The sequence below is a fragment of the Eurypyga helias genome, unplaced genomic scaffold (genome assembly GCF_000690775.1).
Source record: "Eurypyga helias isolate BGI_N326 unplaced genomic scaffold, ASM69077v1 scaffold11477, whole genome shotgun sequence".
Taxonomy (NCBI): Eukaryota; Metazoa; Chordata; class Aves; order Eurypygiformes; family Eurypygidae; genus Eurypyga; species Eurypyga helias.
This window is the reverse complement of record NW_010262316.1, coordinates 18,185-35,286: the sequence shown is the minus strand read 5'-3', so window position 1 is coordinate 35,286 and position 17,102 is coordinate 18,185. Positions and strand designations below refer to the sequence as shown.

The following is a 17,102-nucleotide window of genomic DNA, read 5'->3' as shown; positions in this document are numbered from 1 at the left end:
CTAAAGCACAAGAAGGACTGATTTCTCCTCTCAACAGTTGTACTGTGGACACCTGTTAAAGTTAATAAAAGCTGCAGAGGAAGGCAAAGTTTAGCCATAAGTGATTTTTTTCCCCCATAAATTATTCTTAAATCTATTACTTCCTTTGAAGAACAAGCAATTACAGTTAAGATTTATTGATTTCATAATTCCACTTAGAGAACTAAATTTAAAATAAACGAACCCCAAGAAAGTTCAGTATTCTATGAAGCGGATGTTTAAATAATCTGACTAGTTGATATCTCTCTGCATTATTCATAGTGAAAGGATTTGTTAAACTCAAAACGTGAGGTACCATCTTCTGAAAGTAATTCTGAGTCAAACAAGAAGCTGAGATGGTTAGTTCTGGAGAGTGACACTAAAACTGCTGTAAAAAATAGAAAAAAAAGAAGAAGAATACTTGCTACAGGTGCATCAGTGAGAGAAGAGCTGCTGATGTACCTTGACGTACAAGGGCTTGGCTTACCATGGAACTTCAAATCCCATAGACTGTTTCTTTCCAGACACTGTCATTTTGGTAACTTTTGGCACAATTTCAGATTCCATTCTGGCTGACTGGGAATCCCTTGTTTTTCCTAGTAACAAACAAAAAGTAAGTTTGAACTTAAGGTTGTGACTAACAGGTGTTAAATATTATAAAGTTTAACAAGTTACATTACTTCAACCCAAAGATACCAGTTTGTGATGATGAATTTTCACACTTCAGTGTCTTACTTACACTATATATTTATTCAAAATAATTTACAAAGTTATATCTATTGTGAAAATCTCACCTGTATCTCCAAGCATTCATATGACACCTACACCATTCAAGTGCTTTACTCACAGCCATTCTGCAGGATGCCAGAAGCATTTCATGCAATATGAGGGTGAAGAAACGCTTTGTGCCAGCTCAACAGCTGATTATATTAACTCTTACTTCAAATTTTTCTTTTGCCTTAACATTGCTGAGTCTCAAGGCTATTGTAAGGTAAAAATATGTCTACCTCAGGTACTGCTGGCAGCAGCTCAAGCTATGTGTGGGCTACCAGGACTTCCCTGACACCTGGAAACAGAGCTGTCTCATGCTGAATTAGGCCAAAGAAGCCAAGCAATACCCAAAAGCTAGCTACTTTAAAGGCTATTTAGAAATCATTATCAGAATTGAGTAAGTTAATTACTTTAAAGGTATCAATTTTTACTGTAAATTAAATGGAAACACAATTACAGTAAGGTTCATTCTTAATTTTGTGAAACTACAGTTTCACAACCAATACCACTACATTATTATTTAGTTTCTTGCCAAGCTGGGGGCGGGGGGGGGAATTAAAAAAAAAAAGGTCATTTACTCTGGAGAGGGGGATTTTAAATAAAAAGTAAACTAGCTCTTTTCTTTCCACAACTCCCTCTTTAATGTCAGGATCCATTCTCCTTTCAAGGAAAAACAGACTTGCAGCTTTACAGTGTGAGTGACAGCTGCTGTATCTTGTGTTCTGAGGGATGCTGTACACATAGGAAAGCAAAACAATAACATGAACCCAAAATTAAGCTTCAAGTTTTAAACAATCTTCACCTACAGATGTATATGGAAACCAGAAAAATGCTGCTACTCTTCCAGTAAAAGACCAATTTTGACAGAGTCAAGTGAATAGTTCTGTTGAATAACAAGTAAATCTTTTAGGTATTTTAGATTACTGCTGTAAAATGAACTGTTGGCATCTTTTGGTCCTACTCATTTAGGTTAACTCTTCATTATGTTCTCAAGTGTGACGGCTACACCTTCAAAACCACAGAATCACGTTGCTTTGCAGATTATATATAAAGTTGCGGTCAAGGCTGTTGAAGATTTCAGGTAAGGAAACAGAATACCACAGACATGCCTATAATAGAAAGCATGCCAAAAAAGCTCTTGTGCAACTTTTTCTAAACAATCACACTATGGATCGAGACATTTTTATTTAACCGATGGCTTGGTCTTCATCTCCCTCATCTGTCTTATCTGCTGATACTCATTTTATTTGTGTCACCTGGAGATCTCTGGAAGTAGTTGTCTTTACATGTATTGTTAATAGTTGCATACCAACTAGACCATAAATAACAATAAATACTAAGAGAAATAAAGGCAACAGCACAAATCATGGTTTACAGTAATCACAAATTAAGAAACTGACAAACAGTAAAGATTCAGAATATAAAATTCTCACATCACTGGGCAAGAATTACTTATAGTTAAGCATAAAGATTTTGTTTCATCTTGAAGCTCCTAAATAGATCACCTACACCTTTTTTTAAAAAGTAGTTATCAATTCAGTTATAGTAAAAAATACATTAATTTTGTTGCCAACTTGGTGTGTTTTTTTCCACTTCAATTCTTAAAATTTTCAAGCACCCATCACTTCCAACTGCCAGTTAAGCATAAATGCTTTACATGTCTTTTGAAAGCTGAATTACAGTCAATTCTCAGAAAATACCATGTTTGAAATCTGGCTGCTACGAACTAATAATTACACCAAAAAAAAAAAGTAATTAGCTTTGTTATGGTTGTTTCTTTCAACTATTTGCATCATAAAACTTGCAAATAACTTGCAATTTATTAGCAATATTTGCTACATATGATCCAAAATCAAAAGTCAAAATTTTTACAAAACGGATCTTCTCTGATCAATTTAGAAATTAAGCTTCACTCTGTATAAATACTGTTGGGGTGTGTGATATTGAAGCAAAGTTACAGGGGTTTTGTCCAAGGAGACAAAATATACATTAAATGAATCAAGTATATGACACAGAGAACACAGAAATTTAAAACTAGAGATTAGGAAACACCAGAAGTTGATTGAAAATACAAAAATAAAATTACAAAGAGCAGGAGAAAGTAACTGTCCATCAACAGCACTGGCAGTTTGGGTGTTTTTATTTATTTTTATAAAGCATTCATGTTTCAGCGTAGGTGGAGCGAGGAAAGAGACCAGGATCATATAAAGACAATCCAAGCCATAGAAGATAATCTTGGAATGGTGGCACTCAAATAGATGCAAAGACAACACCAGAATTGTTGGCGACACTACTGAGAGAAGTGTCAAATACAATTTTCTGACTTCAATGTTTTTATAAACAAGTACAGTAAAATCAAGCAGCGCATTGGAGATAAGGACCCAGTCTGCCTTTTGTGCACTGCAGGCACCATCAAAGATTAATAACTAAGGGCTTCATTACAAAGAACACAAGGTCAGGAAAGAAGTATACTTCATTATCTAATCTATAGGGCACCACCGAAGAAAACTGCATGATAAATTCTTATCTGCTTTAGCAGGCAAAGCCAGAGCTATTCAGCACCATATGCAAATCCTTAAACTGCACCTTGGAACGAAAAGGAAGTCAATGCACAATGCTGATACAATTCTTAAAACACTTATTAATCAACAAGCAGAGTATCCTATGGCAACTGAAGTGCATTACAAGCCTTGGAAAAAGTGTAGGAGCAGTAATCCCAATCTGATTAGGATAAGAGCCACTGTGAGCAAAATTAATCTCTGGAGGGAAAGGATATAAAGGATATGTAAGTTTTTGCCAAGAAAGTCTTCATAAACTTCTTCATGCCTACTGCCATTTGGACATTCTCAAACACATATGTAAATAATTCAGTGAGAATACATTTCCAAAACCAAGAGTATACATAACATAAAACCAAACACAGATACTTCTCTCATAACCCCACTAAGAAGCCCCAATACCTCCTTGCTACATTCCACTGACTCTAGCATTGCAAAAAGCAAAAGAGGGGATCACATGCAAGTAAATGCACTGATTGGCCAATGGTGTCAAACTGCAGAACAAGAGATTTTACTGAAGAGGACAATCCATAAAAAATCTGGCATTTCACTAACTTAACACTAGGAAAATTGAAGACATTTTCCTTCCAAGAAAACAGAAAGTATGCATTCCTAAATTATAAAAATATAAAGGCTTGTCAGCGTGATAGTTCTCACAATTCAGAACGTTTAAAAACTAAAAAACTTCTAGACTATATGTAAAGTGGTTTTCAGACAGGTATTTGGTATTTAGACCACACTGACATCAGAGTACCTAAAGTGTACTGTAGCTACGAGTCACACACTATTACAAAACAAAACATGCACTGATGCACCTTATGTCGGTATTAAATTACGATGACCCAACAGCAAAGGCAACAGATAGACCTGCACTGATTTTACTCCAGTACAACTTTGGTAGTGTAGCATGTAACATTTATCAAAGTTCTCTTCCCTTTATTATTCTTCTCTGCTTTTACCATTCCTGTGACTGCCAGTTGGTCTTCTGACTTAAAAGCCTTTTGATTTAGTCAGAAAGTACTACTCACGATACCTGCTGTAACTTCAAGATTATTAAAGAGCAACCCCAAAATCTGATGACACAATACAGGACACTGACACACTCATATGCAGGAAGCAAGTAAAACAAAGGGACAGTCTTTAAAGACAAAAACAGTCTCTCTGGATGTTCAAGCTGGAATAGCAAAAGTGTAAGGATATAGTCAACCATCTTCTTTTACTGTAAGCAACTCCCTAGATTTGGGATTTCCTTTGTAAAAATAGTTGCAAGGAGTACCTGTAAAAGATTTAAATAAACAAAATATTATTTTGACTTTTATCACACACAACAGGCTTGAGAAGGTTGGGTTTTTTTATTTTTCGTTTTTTTAATATACTTACATGGAAATTAATAGGAAGATTAAAAAATTGGTATTTTCGATAATTCTGTTGGAAGTATGGAAGTTTCATTACTTGAAGAATTGATTGTCAGTCTACTCTGTTCCCAGGTAGTATAGAGATACATAAAACCATCAGGAATGTGTGAAACAACCACCAACTCAAGAAAGACATGCTGATACCAGGCGAAGCTGAGTTATTGGCATACTTTGAGAAATGCATACTAGCACTGGGTATTTAAATCCACACTGGCTTCATTCAGATGGCCACACCTTTTCAGCAACGGAAATAAAATGCCACCGGTTTTGATTCCTACACACGTAGGCTTCTCCTCACCTCATCAAATTGTATGATGGCATTGAAACTTCAAGCTTAACTACAGCATTGCACAGAGAAGCCCGACTCTGGTAAGATGAACCACAATTTTTAATATGCCTGAATTCAGCTTGAAAAAAAAAGGAAGGAAGAATATCAGCATGTTAGGCATGTCTTGAGTCCGTGCTTTTCCAGACGGCAATCCCAGTCAAGAAGTAAAACCATGTCTCACACAAAACAACTACGAGGGGTGTATCAGCACCAGCAACGAACACACCTCCAAGGGAATTATGTGCTAACTAGCTGTGGCCTGATCAAAGTTTCTTTTTCTTTAAAGCTTTAAGTCACTTACATGCTTTTGAAAATATTACTTGATTTATATTATTTCTTCTGTTTTCAGAAATGTTATGAGCAGTTAAAAAAGAAGGCTGCATACTATTTCAGTTCTGAATGGGGCTGAGAATCCTAGGTGCTACTGAAACTTAATAGTCTAATTTACTTAAGCAGGTCCTGCTAGCCCTGTCTAAATCAGCACTGCCATGGAAAACCATACAAGTAACACCATGACTTCTGATCTAGAGGAGATGCTTACTCTGCCACGAGAAAGCCATTTACACCTTTGTCTACCAATTATACAGCAACAGCCACCAGCTGCATAAACGAAAAAAGACAGTGCACTGGTTTTGTGCACTGAGCATGTTCCAAGTATGTTCTGTCACTTACCAGTTAAAAAAAATATTTTTCGCGTACACTACTGGCAGCGCAATTATTGAGTGTATTAGTAACAGAAGCACAGAGAGGACTGTTCTGTCTGAAAAGCAGACTTAATAACCAAGGTTCCACGAAGATAACAACTCCCTTCCTAGATGCTGTGCTACGATTTTAAGGCCCTACAATTATGAAAATATTCCAAATATGGACGAGACACCAGAAGCAGCGGTGCCAGCCTGATTACGTACAATACCATGCTCAGAAGCATGCATCAACTGTCTACCCATGTCTATGTGGGTTTATATTAACGTCTGATACATCCATCCATCACTGTAATCAGCTATTTCAAAACTGACTGTAACATAGCCCAGCTGACATTTCAAACTGTCCATATCCTTCTATTTACACCATAAACCTCGTCAGCTTTTAGCCTTTAATTAAAAAGGCTAATTTGCCTTAAAAGCAGCAGAATTGCATTTTTGCCCCTTGAAATTTCACCACAAAGGAAAAACAATAACATAAGGAAATTAAAAAAAAAAATTGTTAGATATATGCCTGCCTCTTTTTTTTTTTTTTAATAATTCACTTGAATTATTTGACACTTAAATTCTGCAAAATTCTGAAGGACATGGTGGCAACGTGCAGCACATTTTAGTTAATTTTGCCACAGAGCACACTGGATCTTCAGTGACAGTGGGACTATTAGTATTATTGACACATCACAGTGCTGAGAATAGTATCAGAACTCCAGGACTCTCAATCATGTCCTACCAGCACATGACATGACTAGTGAACCACCAACATCCCAGATTTCTTAAGTTTACAGAGTTTGCTAACCTTTAAAACATTCCGTCTGCATATAACACACCCACGCCTATAGACCATCATTTAACTTCCTTTGAATGTAAGAGATAGGTGACAGTCTGCTGCAAATGTGAGTTCAACATGCACAAATCCTTTCTTATGCAAATATATAAGTCAATATAGGATAATTGGGAAAGGAAAAACTAAATTACTTAGAAAAGTCTCTCCCACTCTTCTATGATCCTAGAAACATCAGCAGCACTCCAAGGAGCACCTCTGGTAGCAAAGAACCACCACTTAGCCCAGTAAAAATGTCACGGGGAGGGGAGGGAAATCCAAATCAAATGTTACTTTAATATTTAATTATACCTGTTCAAACTAATCATTTTTAGTAGTATAATGTCATGCATCCTCCTATGAACTGCAATATACAAATGGATGCTACCAAACATCCACAGCACTTATGAAAACCACGCAACAGTCCAAAATACATAAAAAGCAACTTGCTAAGTCACGTCCCAGCACCGAGACACAGCCATTCTAAAGATACTACTGAAAACAATTCTCCAAATAAGAACACTGAACTTTTTCTTTTTAAAAGAAAGGTTATTTCCTAATAGAAACCACAGTCAGGGGTTTTCCAGGTAACTTTGTCTTGTTGTTATAACCATTACCTTCTCTGCAAAGTTTCAGATGGTGAATATAACTTTTTTTTTTTCATGAAACTGGGAGTAGGCATTTTCACTGAAAAATGCTGTAAATAAAAAGGTCTACTTGTACATGACTACAAGAATTTTTTTTTGGTTTGTTTTTAAGGTTTGATATAGCAGGAGGGAGGAGAGATACAGCAGGCTATTGAGCAATATACCTGAGTATCTCCAAATTGGGCCAGTTTTCTGTGGCCCACAACACAGAAACAGCACAACTTGATACCCCAAGACTGAAGTTCCAGAAACAGTTTGCTTCACTAGATGCAGCTGCAACAACTAGGATGTGCAGTACACACAGTCAGAAGGGCTGACAGCCTCGCCTGTTACAGGTAGCTGGCACTTCTCATTGCTCAGGCTTTAGTTTAAACGCTTGCAACCCAGCAAGTTGACTCCCTAGTCCAAATTTTAATTTGTTCAAGTGAGGTACCTGCCTGGGGTGGACTTTTTTTCCCATCCTCCAGACAAGGAGAACAGGGAAACTGGAAAAGATCAAACAGAACAGTTTATTTCAAAAACGGAACCTGAAGATACTATTTGCATGAATTCAGTCCTTAAGTGACCTTTTCACCTTCTCAAAATCCACTCAATTTGGCCTTAGAAGAGCTGGCACTCTTTGAGTATTGAAATACTCAAACAGCACAAGATTAACATAACCCATTAAAACTACTTTTTCCCTGTGACTCCTTATTGCAATAATTGCCCAGAGAAGCTGTGGATGCCCCATCCCTGGAAGTGTTCAAGGCCAGGCTGGATGAGGCTTTGAGCAACCTGGTCTAGTGGAAGGTGTCCCTGCCCATGGCAGGAGGCTTGGAACTGGATGGTCTTTAAGGTCCCTTCCAACCCAAACCATTCTGTGATTCTATGATCATTTAATTCAGAATACTTGATGTGCCACTGAAACCTCATGTCTCAAAGAATGGTATAATACATATTTTTATATAAAATTTTTTACTGACCTCTGTTACAACTGTGAGCAATGTTTTAGCAAATTAAACTTGTATGTCCCAATATCTGGATGCTTAATATGACATTCCAATCAGCATCTCTCTCTAAGAAGTTACGGTTCAACAGCACATGTCAACAAAGGAACACATAGTTCAGCTCTATAAGTAGAGTATTGTCTTTCCAGAAACACAGATAATTGATCTGGTTCACATTCACAGTTAATATATTTGGTGAAAGAAAGGCACTGTCCCAGGAGGAAAACTCAAGATTTCCAGTTTCACTGATCCAACACTTCTGTGTAAAAAACGAGAGATCTGTTGTACAGAAAGGTGGACTAGGGGTGTGTGTGTTTGTGTCTGTTTTCTTCTAGAGATTACACAAACATCAGCTGCCTCGTTTTTACGTTTCTGATACGTAAACATGTAAAGGTCCAATAGGAATTCACAAAAATCAAAACAGCAACTTTCTCATGCGTCAAGTTTTTGAAAAGAATGTCCCTGCGGTATTTCTCATGCCGCCCGCTTGCAGTTAAATGGACTAAAATCCAGTTCTTCACATAATCGTAACTCAGTACAACTCATCCTGTAACTACTGAAACCTTATTTGTGGGAGGCGTATTGCTCTGCACTCTAGCAATGCCAATGATACCCCTTCTCAATCCGTAACTGAAGCTTATGATCCGCTGTAAAAATAATTTATTAGACATGTGCAGTTGTTCAGCAACAGAACCTTTACTCTCCCACACATCCACAACTGTTAAGTCGTTGGTGGTGTTTTCTAATTCAACGAATTTTTCTTAAATGACTGTGAATTGTCTTCCACCGAGATTTAGAAAAAGCTCGGTCTGATATTTCTGAAGTGCAACTTCCTACCATAAATGGTCATGTAAAGAGCAGAGTCAGCACTATGGGCAGGATAACCCTAAAAAGAGATCCTCTTTAGCCAGTCACTGAATTGACCAGAATACACTGAGTCCATGCAAATTACCAGAATTTCTGTTAAAACCTTGGCCCAAAATGAGTATGTAAAACTGAAAGTACAATATGTACATTTTATTACAATTACATTGAATTACCAAAAATAACAGACAGCAATTTCAGGTTTAATTCTTAACTAATATTGTAACGCCAGAGGATGGTGCTATTCGCCTACACATCATCCAGGTAATTCAGCAACATCATGCCTTTCACACCTTGCCATGATCTATGCAAGTATACTCCTCTTGATTGCACTGCAAGGCAAGGCATTTTACAAAGGAAAGCTTCCCTGATCCACAACTTCTATTTATGCACAAAAGTTACTTCAGTATGAAACATTAGTGTAAACGTAAGAATAGTGATCAGGAAAAGCCTACCAGCAAACTGACAGCATATAAAAAGTAAAGTCATCTTACATCTGTTCAACTCTTCCCAACCACTCTGAAAACTTTCTTCAGAAACTTAATGAGGTGGCCCTTTAACATTGCAGGAGGGAAAAAAAAAGTATTTACCATTCCTGCACAATTAAGTATCCTGAAGTTGCAATTATTTTCAGCATTTATAGGTGCCAGAAAATTGTATTTTGCAAACTTTTAGTGTAGTAAGAACTTCAAGGTGAGATTAGCTAAACCCTTATTTAATTCAGGTTTTCCGAACTCTCAGCTCTCCCACTCCGCTGGTGACATTACAACTAGACCTTGACTGGGTCAGGGAGCTGACATACCTGTGTGGGAGACTTAGTCATTTTTACTTCTTAAAAGTCAGTCAAATCTGCAAATTTGTATTTGTCCACACATTCCCTTTTTTATTTTTCTGCAAAGTTATCCCTCTATAAGAAAAATACTTGCACCTGATACCCCTCCTGCTTTCAGGGATGGCAGCGCAGACTGCAATGTCACAGCACAGGGCACATGTGAGAGCAGAAGAAGCGTGGCTTCAGAGGACCAAAAGAATAACCTGATCGTACCTCAAGAATTTATCAGCTATTCTTAAAAGCAGTTTAAGGACTTGTGTAAGACATGATTGCAAAGAATCAATAATGTTCAACAGATGGAGTATATTTTAAAAGGAAAAAAAAAAAAATCAGGCTCCAGCAGTACAGCAATTATTGAAAACACTATGTATACACACACATAATATAAACTGAGGCACAGATTCATTTAATAACAAAAAAATTGTTCATGAGTACAGTGGAGACAGACTCACTATCTTACACTGACTTTTGCATTTCTGCTTGTGAGGTAATTAAATAGCAAATCCTCAGAGATGACCCCTTTGTGTTTTTTTCCTTAAAAAGACAAAATATGGACATAGTCTACTTACATATCTACAAAAAGTCAGCCAAAGACTCCAATTTTGAAAGTTTTACCTATAATGAAGATGAAAGGAAATTACAGTATGCATTACAATTTCATTAACCGTAAAGACAGTAGGAATGGTGGCACAGGACTGCCAACAGAAATGGGATTGAAAACACGGAAGCACATTATTGTAGGACAGTTCATATTCCAAGGGTTTTTACTTTGCGTCATGACAAAAGGAGGGGAGGGGGGGTGTTTTGTTTGGGGGTTTTTGGTGGGGGTTTTTTTGTTTGTTTGGGTTTTTTGCACTTTGTCAAGCTACAAACTTCCACTTAAAAATTATTTCACTATAGACTACTAATCAGCTTTGGAATGAGAGTCGGTTGAAAAACAACCATCTTCGTGTGGTGTTGTGGTTTAACCTCAGCCACCAGCTAAGCAGACATTCGCTCACCTCCCCCAGTGGGATGGGGGGAAGAATCAGAGGAAAAGACAAGAAAACTCATGGGCTGAAGTAAGATTGGTTTAACAATTGGAAAAAAAAAAAGGAGAATAAATAAAAGAATGATAGTAATAATACTGACAATACCAACAATACTAATACTACTACCACTAATTTGTAATGGAAATCATGGAAAAGAAAACAAGTGATACAACCATGCACCATCCGCCAACTGATGCCCAGCCAGTCCCCGAGCAGTGACAGCCAGAGAGACACACCCCCCACCCACTCTCCCCAGCTTAAATACTGAGCATGACATGGCATGAAATGTCCCTTTGGTCTGTTTGGGTAAGCTGTCCTGTCCTGGCTGTGTCCCCTCCCAGCCTCTTGTAGAGAGGAAGCTGGGAATACAGGGACAGTATGGGAAATTTAAAAAAGTCATGGGCTTAATGTAAACATTGCTGGGCAACAACTATATACATTAGTACATTATCAATATTCTTCTCAGCACAACCAAAACACAGCCTCATACTAGCAAAATAAAGAAAATTATTTCTATCCCAGCCAAAATCAGCACAGTGTGGGATGTTGCACAGAACTCAAAGCAGACCTATCTCGCATTTTTGCTACAAATACTTAAATGCTGCTTAAATTCTACTGTCCATAGCCATAGTGGAGACTTGGACTCAACTAGAACTGCTTCAGGACATTGTTCTGCTTCCATTAAGACAGAAGATTGCTATTGAAGAAAAAGATACTAGGGTACAAAGATGAATAAAGTTACAGAACTTTTTCTACATGAATCATAAACATTTTTATGAAAATAAACTGACAGTATTCATCAGAATGGAAATAATGATGCTGGAAGAGGCTGAAGACGAAACCAGTAAAACACAGGACTGATACTCTACAAACTGACCTGCTTTGCAGAAATGATTGTGTGCTATGCAAGGCCTCCAGCTCAGTGAATAAGCAATGCCTTTTACCTGGATGGACAGAAGCTTCCCAAAGAAAAATGAAATGGGAAACGGCATGTTAGCCATAATGGGTGCCTCGCTTTTTAAGGCAGTCTAGCAGAACTGTCTGCTCATGTGCCCCCAAGACAGTGGGTTTTTTTTTTTTTTCAGAGCAAGTATTTGCATCTGTGTACATGGTTGCCTTTACCTAAGATCAGAGGCAATAAAATTTTTAAAGAAAAAAGAACAAGCTCACATGAACTAATAATACAGCCGATGAAACGATACAAAAGGGACCTCTGATAGCTGACAAACCCAAAATATAGACCTTCCAGACCTAGCAGCTGATAAGCTTCTGATTACAAAACAGCTGTATTAAAAGATAGAGGATAAAGTAGGAGATATGACATCTTACAGGGTTTTACAAATCAGCACAGCTCAAAGGTAGCAGAACTAAAAATCCTGCCCCTTTTGCTATTCCAACCAGTCAAATTTAACTTAGTAGCCATTTAATAGCCAAAACTTAAGAAGCTACTGGAAACATATAACCTTGTAAAAAGTTTACATTAACTGAGTTTATTTTTAAAAACTCAGGGAGTTTAATACATACATTTAAAAGCCACCTAAGCAATTACTTGGAAGAGAAAAAGTGTTAAACATGTTCATATTTTTACCGTTTTTAATGTATCTGAAAGAATAAATGTTAAGAAAGGGCAAGTTGGAAACAAAAGGCATTAAAAATGCATTGTTCTCCTTTGCACATGTAAATTAGGTAAAGTTAAACATTTCACACAATCTGTTCAAAGGAAATTTGTTGAGTGAACATACACCTTTTATAGTACTCATTTTACTTGGGCTAAATGTAAAATAATTAAGCAAAACACATACACTTATCAAAACAAAGCAAAATAATTAACAAGGTGCTGGTTTTCCTTTCTTGGTTTGGGTTGGGTTTTTTCCCCTCCAAATTAGAGACTAATATCAATCAAGTACATGCTCTTGACATCCTTCACTGTTCCAAGATTTCAGATTAAGGGGTGGTGTTTTATGCCATTAGTTCAATCTTCCATTATTCCTCAACCACAAAATATTAAGCTTTTAAAAAAAAAAAAGCTTTTAAAGAAAATTTAACTGCAAAATCACAATTCTCCAATAGAAATTTCAGAAATGCTACTTGAAGTTTTAACACTTCCTTATATTTGATTCACCCTAAAAGATTCAAAGAAAAGTGAAATTTATAAATTATTTCTATGTAGATGGGACAGTTTAAGCATTCTGTTCAACATCAATTTTTAAAAAAGATAACACCAGGCACAAACACTTATTTCCTCCTCCTAGCTGTATTTTGTTTTCAGTGAGTTCTTACATCATGAAACCAAAGGCTGTAGACGCACATTCAACCAAGACATTTCTACAGCGTGCGCACAACCTACCAATTCAATAGTAACGATTACATTTTACAATGTGCCATTATTTAGCAGTGTGCTCTCCCTATTTTTTTTACATTAGATACCACTTAAAATCAGAACATTTTCTCATCATTATCGAGGCTTAATGCTATTTTCCACTCATGGTGGAGCAGTTTTTGGTACCACGTCTATGACAACGTGGTATAAGATGATGTGTTATTCCACATGTGACTGCTCTCTACTGGAGATCAATAATTATGACATTGACTGCTCATAATTATTCAAGAGAACCAGCATTTTATTCAACCTTACTACTGGGATTCAAAGCCCAGCTCTTCTGATATAGCTACATCATCACTAGCAGCTCTTGCTGGTACACTTCCCAGAGACAGAAAAAAGTCCTTTACAGCACAGTAGTATGTACCTACCAGACTTGAGAAACTCTTAACATCTGGAAAGAGTACAATGTCAGTTTTGTCCTCAGTGTTAGACGGATCACACACAAACCTACTCAGTAGCATCCGTCTTTAACAAAAGACAAATAATAACTAAGTATATCCATAGGAGGGGATGACTACACTTGCCAAGCACAGTTTGAGATGCAAGCTGTTAGATAAAGCAGTTTGAAACCACTAAGGCATACTTCCCTGCCACAGAATTTTCTTCTAGTTAATTTTTGTCAATTTTTGTCTTCTCTGTAATGTCAACACAGCTTCAACATCTACTTATGCTGTTCTAATTCTAATTGAAGGCACCCTGCTCATCTCCTAATTAAACAGAATTAGTTTGCCACGCTGCCATCTTGCCCTGTTCATATATAGAGTACATCTGAGGAAGGGCAAAAATGCAGAGGAAGCAATGGCTATTAAAAAAATACAAAGAATATGGAGAAAGAAAAGCTTTAGCATTCTTTGTTACTTAAATGTGTTAGTGGCAACACACTCACAGACAAAGAATCTTTGAAACCTAGGTGTGAAACTGCTGAAGATCTCTGAATCTAACTTGCAAAACAAACTCAAGCTGCATCAAGGCAGTAGTAGGCTGATCAAGTGTAGTGAGTGCAGCCCAGAACATCTGTAGTACTAAAACCAATGTATTAGCAGGAAGAAAAAGGAACACAGGTTCACACACCTACTACCAGAATTTGAGAAACAAAACTTAAGTTATCTGAAAAGCCATGAAAGCAATTTTCCTGGACCATCACTGCACACCACACTAGTCGTACACTCAGCTACAACAGATGATACACCAGAAAGACATCATTCCGTAAGAAACACATTATGGATGCCACCGGTAACAACGACGTTATAAAGTATTTAGTGAATCTAACATTAATTAGATGATTAAGCCGAGAGTAGGGCTTTCAGTAGCTAGCCAATATAAAATCCTAGTATTAAGGTCTAATTGTATTTATCAAGGAAATGCTGCAAGAAGTGCAGATACCAGCCGGGCTGAAGTAAGCAAGGTAGAAGTAAGCTACTTGACATACAGAGCAACATTCATTTGAGAAGCACAAAACACATTAAAAAAAAAAAATCTGTTCTGCATTAAAATTTAGGAAGTTTATAAAAATTGCTCCGTGAAATAAGCATAAGAAATTTTTTTTTTTACATATTACTTTTATTTATTAATTTACATATTACAAATTTCTTATGCTTAAGAAATTTATTCATTTACATAATCAAGTTTTGCATTTTTTAACTGCAGCATGGTTTACCTTATCTGCATTACTGATCTACATTCGCATTATCTATGTATATTATTGCTCTGACAATTTCTTTATTTAACATTTTCCTATGAACTCCTGTGGCAACAGCCAAACATATCTGAATGCCAGAGTTAGCAAAGATGAACTTATTTAATTAAGTCTAGAACAAATGGAGACCCAACATGGGCATCATCTGAATAAGGTAAACCTGTATTTGGAAACTAACAACCTACATATAGGTGTCATGTGAAACATAGCACTGGAGGCTCCACTCTTCATTGCCAAAACCATTCAGAGACACAAATTGAGTTATAAAAAGCTGCATATCTGAGTTTAGAAGAAAAACTGAATATAGTAAAACATAGCCTTCAGTTTTTAAATAAGCTTTGCAAGATTTATCAGATGCAGATGAATGCCAGGAAAGTTCATCTGCCAGTTTGAAGCAGTGTATTTCACCCTACTGTGATTTTAGAGAGGAACTTGCACGAATGCAAATTCATTGCTTAGTGTTTTCCTTGATGCAGTGCAAGAGCAGTTAGAGACTTCATATTCCCCGTAGTACCTGCAAGCACACAGATAGCATCCACAACTTTACAATAGTTTGTATACATGTTATCAGAAGAGCATTAAAAGCACACTATTTAAATCACATTTCTGCCTTGAAAAATGTTTACTTAAAATCTTTAAGTGGCACTTTTTCAGCTTAAGCATTCAGTGTATACACAGTTTCACCATCTTGCCCAGTTGACAAGCAAAGTTAGTCATTTTCCTGTTTATGTGGGTCAGCAATAGGGAAGAGGAAAACATTAAAAATAGGAAAATGTGATTCTAAAACCACAAAAAATGTGGTAACAAGGACTCAAACAAGGAGTACGCAAAACAACTTCAACTCGTATTTTCGAATTAATTAGATACAAAATTTCCATTTAAGCTAAGCTTTTATATGCAGTAAAAACATGGAGGAAATGAAGCAATAACTAGCCAAGGCTCTTCCATGTCTCTGCCAATTGAGCACTAGTTGCTTCTGCAGATACAGGTATTTTCCATATGAAAATTACCTAGTTTTCCAGCTTTTGGCATTTTAAACAATGAGTTTCTACCCGGGAATCTGACTTTAAACCCATGACTTTCACATTTAATGGCCATTTCAAGTGTCACAAGTACAATAGAAGAGAGGAACCTGGTATTTTAAGCATCTGCAACTGCTCAGTCTGAAGACCAAAACGCTCAGTCTGAAGACCAAAACGCTCGGTTAATGAAAGAATACAGAAGGTGACATGATGAAAAACAAACAGTATTTTGTCACCAAAGAACAAACCCGTTGAGGTGCAGAGGGACACAAGTAGTGGGTGGGTGGCATTTCTGTGGCATAATACACTAGACTATGCAACTACTATGTTTTATAATAATATTGAATCATACAATAAAAAAAAAAAAAACATGATACTGCAGAAACACATCCAGAAGACAGTACAGCGGTAAAGTAGGCATTGATAACACCAATTTTACAGGGAAGGAACATTAGTATTTGTAGTGAAAGACACCTAGCATATAGACATTGTACAGTAATTTTGTGTTTTAAACTTGCATTTTTGCACCTTCCTGGCTTTTAACTTCATTTCTGAATTTTTACATGTGTTTCCTACTAGCATTCAAGCTCCTTTTCATCAGCAACTGATACATTCTAAATGGTTTCTTTTGTTTCCACGATTTTGGATTTGATATGCCTGTAGTTCCAATGTTTGGATGTCTTACTAGTTTCTAGAGCTGAAATGCATTAGTTGGCAACTGCGAAGTCCTACTGCCTCAGCCTTGCCAACAGCCCTGCTTTGAGTACTCAAGTGCAAATTTCAGGTAGGACTTACAGTGTTTAAACTGATATACAACAGCACTACAGCAGCAATCATTCATCCTTAAAACTTAACAGGATTTTAAAAAAACATGACTCCAACCATACCTTTCCTGGCACCCCAGCAATCACATTTGAGACTACAGTAGTTCTTCACTTGACCTTCTAAAGACACAGAGAAAATTAACTGATGATTGATCTTTACCATGACCTGAAGGGACTGAGACAGAAGGCCACTCTAAGAACAAGTG

General features: G+C 36.9%; 1 protein-coding gene across 1 annotated transcript in view; it reads right to left on the bottom strand.

The window, feature by feature from the left end:
- Positions 1-505: 505 nt before the first annotated feature.
- LOC104512628 overlaps positions 506-17,102 on the bottom strand; it is a gene marked incomplete at its 3' end in the record, with an annotated part of 31,814 nt that continues 15,217 nt past the window's right edge. The window contains exon 6 of the mRNA XM_010155681.1: positions 506-614. Within this exon, the coding sequence (XP_010153983.1) occupies positions 506-614 (109 nt within the window). The remainder of the gene's footprint in view (positions 615-17,102) is intronic.